Consider the following 8,338-nt stretch of genomic DNA (forward strand, 5'->3'; position numbering starts at 1 on the left):
ACAAAAAAGAAAACACTTTTCATTTAGCAATGCTTCAAATTTTTTCACCTGAATCTAGGCAATTTGATAGTGACGTGAATTGAATACTTGTTTTTTGAAAAACAAAACCTATTTTGTAGGCTTTCATACCCAAAGTGTGGGCCGTGGTTGTGTACCAGGTTTTATTAAACTTTCCGTCGTGTCGTGTTTTGTTTTGGAAAATGGCTGATGAAAACTCTTTACAATTTTGTGTTTGTTTTGTATGTGGTGATCAGGGTGTGTATAGATCATACATGGATCATATTAATATTATTATAAATGCGAAAGTGATGTTTAGATGTTTGTCTGTTAATCACACTGAAACATAAAATTTTGTATTATAACTTTTGCATAATCAGACAGATGTAATATACTAATTAGGTTTTAAACTAACTCACGTAAAGGGTTGTAAAGGTTTATTAGACTAGTTCTAGCACGTAGAGGTATATAGGAAATATTATACTAGTTCTAATAAATAAATGAGGAAAGCAACAACTTTAATATGACAATAATTATTCTCAATAAGTAAAATAAGCTAATCTTTTCAAAACTCCTTTATTATTTCCAACTACAATTTAATATTATTGCACTAAGTAAATCCAGTTTATCATAATTATTTGTATTATTTACTATTTGTCATATTGTATTAAAACTAATTCGTACTTTAATATTGCTGCTGCCACCTGAAACCAAAAAATGTGAAAAGTGTTGTTAATTATATATAAAGTTAGATTTTGATTTACAAAGTGTGAGTATAGGGAACAATGAGTAAAGTTCCCTAAGAAAAGGAGGATTGACTAGGCGAGGTGATTTTGCTTCGCGGGCTTTCTGCCCAAGTATGGTTTGTTGGGATTTTCTATCCATGTTTATTTGCAAGTAAACTTCATATGTGCTATGTAGGAATAATGACATAATCCGTTGATTTGCTCATGGATTGTTTATAGGCGACATCACCTTTTACTTATCATGTCATACATATGTCGCCACATGAATATTGTTGTAAACTAAACAATTTTACAAAAACACAATTTTGCATGAACATCACGAATCAGTCTCGAAACAATTATTTGAAAATTGTTTCGAGCGCAACAAACCTACATCTCGCGACACGGCTGCTGATTATCCATTCATGCAGATAGATAGATTTGAAGTCCAGTACCGGTGAAAAACGGGTTGCAGACTTCGGTAGACTAAAATGATAGTAAGCTTATCAAAGCAGTGTATCATAACAATAGAAGACTTACTTCAAGCAACAGTCCTCTCCGTAGCGAGAAAAATCCCATTCCGGTCAGTGCAACAAAGTCGTGTGACAGCTGATATTGTAGCCTTTTCATCTGAAACGTTACAGTATTAAAGTATTGTTGTGGAGATATACTAGACACTAGGTAAAGACAGGAAGAAAGGGAGGTATTACACCATCACACAATCACACTAATATTATAAATGTGAAAGTTTGTTTGGATGTTTATCCGTCACCCACGCTAAAATTACTGAACAGATTTTGATGGAATTTGGTAAACAGATAGGGTATGAGCTGACTTGAGTGATAGGATACTTTTATCATACGAGAACGCGGGCGAAGCCGCTGGCTGAAGCTAGTAAAGTAATAAACTATTGTGGTTGTCTGGAGATTAAGGTGCTCGCTTCTCAAGTTTGAGTGTTTGGTTTCCTTTCAAAGCTGATAGTAAATACCACTTGTAATGCTATTGTATTCCAGACTTTGTGCTACTACTGATTTTTTTTTTTTCGAAAAACCGATACAAGACCAGTAATACTTTGCACGATACGGGAATCGAACCCGAGACCTCTTGCCCGACAGTCACACTTACTACCACTCGACCAACGAAGCAATCAAACATTACCGTTATATCTAAAATACTCCAACCATTATTTTAGTATCGAAAATCCTTCAACACTTCTCCGCTTCACATTTACCGTTTACTACTTTTGGTTATATTATACAAACCTCGATATTATAATTGGCGCTGGGGCACGAGTGCAGTAGTTTCAAAGCGCTTTGCGAGTGCAGATGTACGTCGGACGCAGCGATCACTACGCTGCAAGCTCTTAGAATTAGCCAGCTTAGCGAGAAGAGGAAATAACAACGACTTATTGTGCTTGCGCTCGGTTTACTGAAATATAAATAAATAAATAAGAAGATGATGTTTGGGTTTGTTTTTGAAAATGGGCAAATTTTGAGTTGGGATGTTTTAAATAGCATTCTTGTTATAAAGCAAGTAACGCCTCTTGTGTTGCGGGTGTCCATGACCGGCGACGACGATTGCTTAATGTGTGTTCGTTTACCGGCTTATAACATAAAAAATGCAGATATATAACTGGGGGCAAAAAAAGTTACAAATATCCACAGTCTATAACAAACATACAAAACTAGCATATAAACCACCTCGGTTTGAAGTGCGTTTAAAAAAAACCAAACAACTTTTTCCACAAATCCTTTGTTTATATCGTCAATAAGGACCAACTCCGAAGCAACATCAACATCAACTCTACACGATTAAAGTCAAAGATAACCTTTTCTACTTTGCATATTTTAGTAGTGAATGGGAAAAAAGGTCCCCATTTCAAGCACGTGCCACATTCAGACATTGTAAAAAAACAGCTTTCGCAAGAACGCACAAGTGGCCCCTCAACCCATTGTGCATGGAGAGAACTTAAGGATCTTAAAAGCCAAAACCACCTCTTCAATCTTCTTGCAAATCAAAAAAACTCAGGGTCTGCGATACTCGGACAAAAGGACCAAGTCTTTAAGAGTGGTCCTTTCCTTAAAGTGAAGGACACAAACCTCTTTGTGGACCTGAGTCGACAGAGTACACTTAATTTACCTCCCTCTACTTTGAAAACTCAGTATAATTTACTTTGTTTTGTTTAGAGAAAGCCCTTTAGTGTCAACCCCTAATTAAGAGCTTAATTAAGAATTGATCCTAGAAAGTTGGAATTCATTATATCTTTATCAGGTACTGTGTGATTGGGATAGGCTTGAGATACGTTTTACTTATTTAAAAGAGTAAGGAGGATCGATGATCTGTGCCATTGTAGTGGCACGAGACTTGCTGTAGAACTCATCACTACTCAGAGACTTTTAATAATTACTTAACCCAATCTTTAGCAATTATTTTCGGAACAAAATTGTTTAAGTAATCATTAAATTATTTCTACATTGTATAGCGGCATTACGTGCCGTAATGTGCACCTCTGCCTGCCCCTTCGGGGATAAAAGGCGTGACGTTGTGTGTGTGTGTGTGTGTAAATTATTCTGATATCGGTAGTAACACAATTTTTTACAATGCGCAAAAAAAAAAAACACAACGCACTAATATTTTGTCTGAAATTTTCTAGTTTGTGTGTGTGTTTGATTAGAAACTTAATCCTATGAAGTTTCTAGAAATATCTTGACAAATTAGTGTGTCAACTGTATTTATATCAAGATGAAAAATAATGATTATGGTCACTTTTTTATTTAAGTTAGATGTTATGATAAGCTCGTATGACTGATGATATGATGATATATCCATGCGAGATTATTCTACTAATGGATTTAGACATTATTATAAAGTTCGTCAGAGAAAAGTAGTAAAATTCTAAGCATTGATTGAATATTATTTGTTCTATATTTTGAGTACCGCATAAACCCTTAAAATTATAAGATGTTCCAAAATATCTGTCACGGATTTAATGTTATGTACCTACGTAATTACAGCTTATAATTAAAATGCATTTTTTTTCAAAAATTATTAGAAAATTTTACCCTCAATCTTTTAGTTAAATACGTTTTATCGAAGTTTTTTTTGTGTTAATTTATGGGAAGGACGAGTATCTAAGCAATAGTGCTTAATTCCATACAAAATGTTCCACTTACTGTATTCCCAGATAAATCTGCAAACAGATGAAATACAAGTTATTTATATTGGACAGCAACACAAGAGATCCAAGCTTACGATCGACCATGCGCACGAGTGTTGATTGTCGTACATACGCCTCGCGCAGGCGACGCCATACTTGAATTTGTAAGTATAGTTCTGTGCCAAACTGAAAACGAAAACATACGAGTTACGTTTGACAGAAAATAAAAATTATAAATGTGTTGGGTAAATGCAAAATGACGATTTTGTTGGGAATCGTCCAATGACTTCTCCCAGCTTGGGTAAAACAAGAGGGAGTGTCAGACTCTTACTTACTAAAAACCCACCCGTTACTACTTCTGCTCTTCAAGCCGAAGCCTGGGTAACCCGCTTAGTAGTCAGCAGCTCTGAGTTGGGCATCAGCCTTACTGGGCCCCACTTGTGGTGGTATCATAGACCCCCTACATCTCTATATGTTTAATTTGATTGATACGGTACGTAGAAGTACACAAACGTCTTAAATGCTCAAACAACTATCAGCTAAACATAAATAAATAGCAATAATAATGATGACGTCACATTTCAGGAACAAGTTACTCTCAAACACGCGATGATATTGTTTAGCAACACACAATTACGAACTACGAGTACAAACGAAGTGTTAATAAGATTGTATACAAAGGACTCTAATTATTCTCATGTAGAGTACAATTTTGTTAGATGAGTAGACGAGCGATTGACGGAGTTCAAACGACTCCACAACACACTTCACGAAGTAAACTTATACGATATAAACTTTTGCCGTCTTCTTTAGGTTCTAGTTAAGGGGGCATTTTCACCAGAGATATGCTATGCTACCGTTGCCGTGGATGCGTTTGACTTCCACTCATCATATTCATTGGTACACATAGCTTAACACTGGTGGAAACGGACTCAGCTAAGCTATGTTTTTATATGGAAAGATGTGTGCTATGGATGGCTTCCCTACTATCGATACATACTGTTGAAAATATGTGATAATACGACTTTTTACATTTAATGGGTCGATGTTTGGCCGCTATCTCACATTATGGTAAGTGATGATGCAGCCTACGATAATATGACTTCCTTAATATCGATAAATACTATTGAAAATAAGTAATAATATGACTTGCTAGATCTATGACCCTCTTAAATAATATTATTCACCAATAATTTAATAAAAAAACTGACACAAACCGATAATAATTAATGAAAATCCGAAAAAACGAAGCCGTGATCAATGAACTGCTTTCTTGACATGATTTGACGCACGTCTGCAAGTATCCGTAATGAGAAGCCATGTGTCTGAGGCTTATCGTCATCCGCAAGTTATTAACGCTAAGGCTGGTAATAGGGAAGTGAACAAAAGAAGGTAGATGGACGAATTACCTCCAAGTATTGTGGTATATAATGAGATAGTTGGCTAATTTATTTCGTAGAATACTGCTGTATTAAGATATCATTGGGTACAATAATTAATGATAGGAGAGGCAATTAAAGAGGCTTGAATTATTTATTTATCAAAATTACAAAGACACCAGAAGATCTATTGTCTACTAGCTGATCCGGCAAACGTTGTTTTGCCTTATAAATTATTTCGTCAAAAAATAAAAATAAAAATTTAACGGTGAACAACCCAATTAGAGGTATGGAAAATAGTAAGTAGCCGATTCTCAGGCCTACTGAATACGCGAATAAAAGATATTTAACTTATAAAAACAACCAAAACGCAGTTTTTCATTTTCTATCTACACAAATAATCATTATTTGAATTTGAGTACTAAGTAAAATCGTCATTATTTACACCGTCAAATCACCAAATGCTTTTGTCAGTGATATATTTTTGTACGTAAGATGAATGAGTATAAATATATAGGATACAAAATATTTAAAAAGTTTACATACCTTTGGTTTGGTCTCAGTTCGTTTTTCAACGGTAACCATTTGTCTAACGTACGAATTCAGTCTTTTGTACCGAGAACTGAGTCCTATGCTGATCAGAATAATGATCAGATCTTGAAAGTTCCATAGAACAGTCGCCAATTTGCTGAGAATGAAAATTGGTATACCATTCCATGGACTGTAGTCCTCTACAACAATAAAATACTTAAAAATAGAAAAATAAGTTATATTCAAGTCAGGGCTTTGAACACTGATCTCCTATCATCTGTTAATAATTTCCAGTAAAGAAAAAGCTAATTATTACGCTAGAATTCTAATCGTGGCTTGATAGTAATCAAACATCTTCGAATACTTCACGAAAGCAAATGAATATTACTTAAACTTCTATGTTCATGTCCCAAACTTATAGTACAGTAATTAACTTACGAGCTCTTAACAGGAACTCGTGACTGAGAGTGACGTATCTGTATATAAATTCTCCGATGGGAAAGCCAACACCAGTAGCTGATATCATGCTGAGTATGTGTTCAACTGTGAACAAACAAATCTAGTGAATTGTCGAAGAATTTGTGAAACTATTTGACCATTTCCACTGATAATAAGCTAAGTAGCTGTGCGAGGAAGATGCGCAGCTCGAGCCTGCGATGTATCGATAGTAGAGGATCCATATCACGCATCCACACCTCGCATCTTCCCATATAGCTAAGTCAGTTCCACCAGTGCTAAGCTGTGTATACAAATGAATATGATTGATGGAAGTTAAACGCATCTTTGCATTGGATGCATATCTTTGATGAAAAGCACCTTCACATCTTTATTTGCATAGATTCACTTGACAAAATAAGAGTTCAAAGATAGAAAGGTCTATAAAATACTCACGACTAGCAACACTAGTAACGAAGATAATTATGATAACCGCCCTCTTCTTCATCCTCACATCGGGAGGGAACTTGAGTGCAGTGTTAGTCTCAGTACTCAGCCAGTAAATGTAAAGGTTCCTCCAGGAATGTACAAACTTTGATGAAAGGAATAACGATATCAATGCGTTTGCATAGAATATGGCTCCTGACATCCGACCTATAAGGCCATCTGAAACAAGAAGTAAGTTTTAGTAAAAATAATCCTTGTCTCTTTGTACGGTTGGACTGATTTAACAAATTAATTATTTCCCTATGGTGTTTCATATTGCGTAGTGTAGGGCGACCTCCAGCTAGGCAGAATGACGATATCCGCAAGGTGACTGGTAGTGGTTGGATGCATTGGAGAAGCCTATGTCCAGTAGTGGATGAGGACAGTCTGATTATGATGATTTTTTATAATAACAAGAGAAGGTCTGATGTGATTTTTGAGACAAAAAGCTGCGTTAGTTAATTAAAAATTAATAACATCTTTGTGAAACCCGTGGACCGGAGGTGTTTGGTATTCATCTATGAACTACATTCGTTCGATCATTATTTGAAGATACTCGACGTCCATGACCGCGTAATTCCTCGCTCATTGTTGCCCATGATTATAAGATCCTGGAGTGACTTAAAACTAGTCGATTAACCTTCTTACAAGTATCATAATGTCCAATAAATAATTCTTACTCACTCTCAGAAGCACTCATCAACCACCCTCCAAGATACCTTACTACTTTCCAAACTGCCACGGTTTCTGCGATCACCAGCATTGTGAATAGTATCAGGCTCCAAGCGAAAAACAGGTTGAACCCATAGCCTGAGATCCCGAAGTAACGAGCTTTCCTGAACACGTTGTTTAGTATTGGGAGAAAATCCTGAAAAATAGGTAAGAGAGAAGATCATTATTATTGCAATAATTTTCTGCTTTAAAATCTAACATCTGGCAAATGGATGATCGTGATGATTATGGTGTCTGCTGCTATTCTAATTATTGTTTTGTCAAGATCATCTTATTTCCTAAAATTCAACTAAGCTGATGACTGTTGATGAAGCGACAAAGTATGTAAAATTCGTAGTCATTGGCGTTCCATTGTCTCTGCTTACAAGTGCGTTGTCGGCCTTTTGAATTTAAGGGTTAGGAATTTAAGGGTTTTTGGGGAGCGATTGGGCCACCGGTAACTTCTCTCACACAACGAAACACAACGCAAGCGTTGTTTCACGTTGATTTTCTGTGAAGCCGTGGTATTACTACTTCGTGCTGAAGCATGGCTCTCTCACACTAAAATGAAACAAAATTGAATTCCTTACGTCATATTTGTGCTCGTTCAACTTCTTTACGTGATTCCGTTTCATAGTAACTTTGAAATATATCACTTCTCAACCCAATAGTATTTGAATTTTTCAAGCTGAAAATTTTAACAGTTTTAATTAGAATTTTATTGAGTGCGATGCCGCAGTAAAATAAACTTTATGTCTACGAAACGACAGTAAAAATTTTACTAATTCAAACTATAGCACTTAAACCTAACGCCTTACTGAATCGAACCCTTTTTGTACAAAACAATTTGCAGTTGCAAAAATGATACTTAATACTCAGGTAATAGGATAGGGCTTTAGACAGTAAGTATTTAGTAA

The 8,338-nt window shown here is 35.7% G+C and overlaps 1 protein-coding gene across 1 annotated transcript; it reads right to left on the reverse strand.

The window, feature by feature from the left end:
• Positions 1-647: 647 nt before the first annotated feature.
• On the reverse strand, positions 648-8,056 carry LOC118262800 (gustatory receptor for sugar taste 64a-like). Its single transcript, XM_035574410.1, has 9 exons — positions 8,012-8,056; positions 7,395-7,578; positions 6,681-6,890; positions 6,228-6,332; positions 5,805-5,989; positions 3,896-4,065; positions 1,985-2,150; positions 1,263-1,352; positions 648-701 (listed from the first exon to the last, which is right to left on the reverse strand). Exons 1-9 carry the CDS (start codon positions 8,054-8,056, stop codon positions 648-650), a joined length of 1,209 nt encoding a protein of 402 aa, XP_035430303.1.
• Positions 8,057-8,338: the final 282 nt, after the last annotated feature.

Source organism: Spodoptera frugiperda, chromosome 12, assembly GCF_023101765.2.
Source record: "Spodoptera frugiperda isolate SF20-4 chromosome 12, AGI-APGP_CSIRO_Sfru_2.0, whole genome shotgun sequence".
NCBI classification, from domain to species: Eukaryota; Metazoa; Arthropoda; class Insecta; order Lepidoptera; family Noctuidae; genus Spodoptera; species Spodoptera frugiperda.

What these genes read in the sequence shown, in the direction of transcription:
- LOC118262800 (XM_035574410.1), bottom strand. Translation starts at nt 8,056, where the DNA reads ATGAAACGGAATCACGTAAAGAAGTTGAACGAGCACAAATATGAC. An exon ending in GAACTGAGACCAAACCAAAG is followed by an intron (nt 4,066 to 5,804) that starts GTATGTAAACTT and finishes TTTCGTTTTCAG; the next exon opens with TTTGGCACAGAACTATACTT. An exon ending in GCGCCAATTATAATATCGAG is followed by an intron (nt 1,353 to 1,984) that starts GTTTGTATAATA and finishes GTAACGTTTCAG; the next exon opens with ATGAAAAGGCTACAATATCA.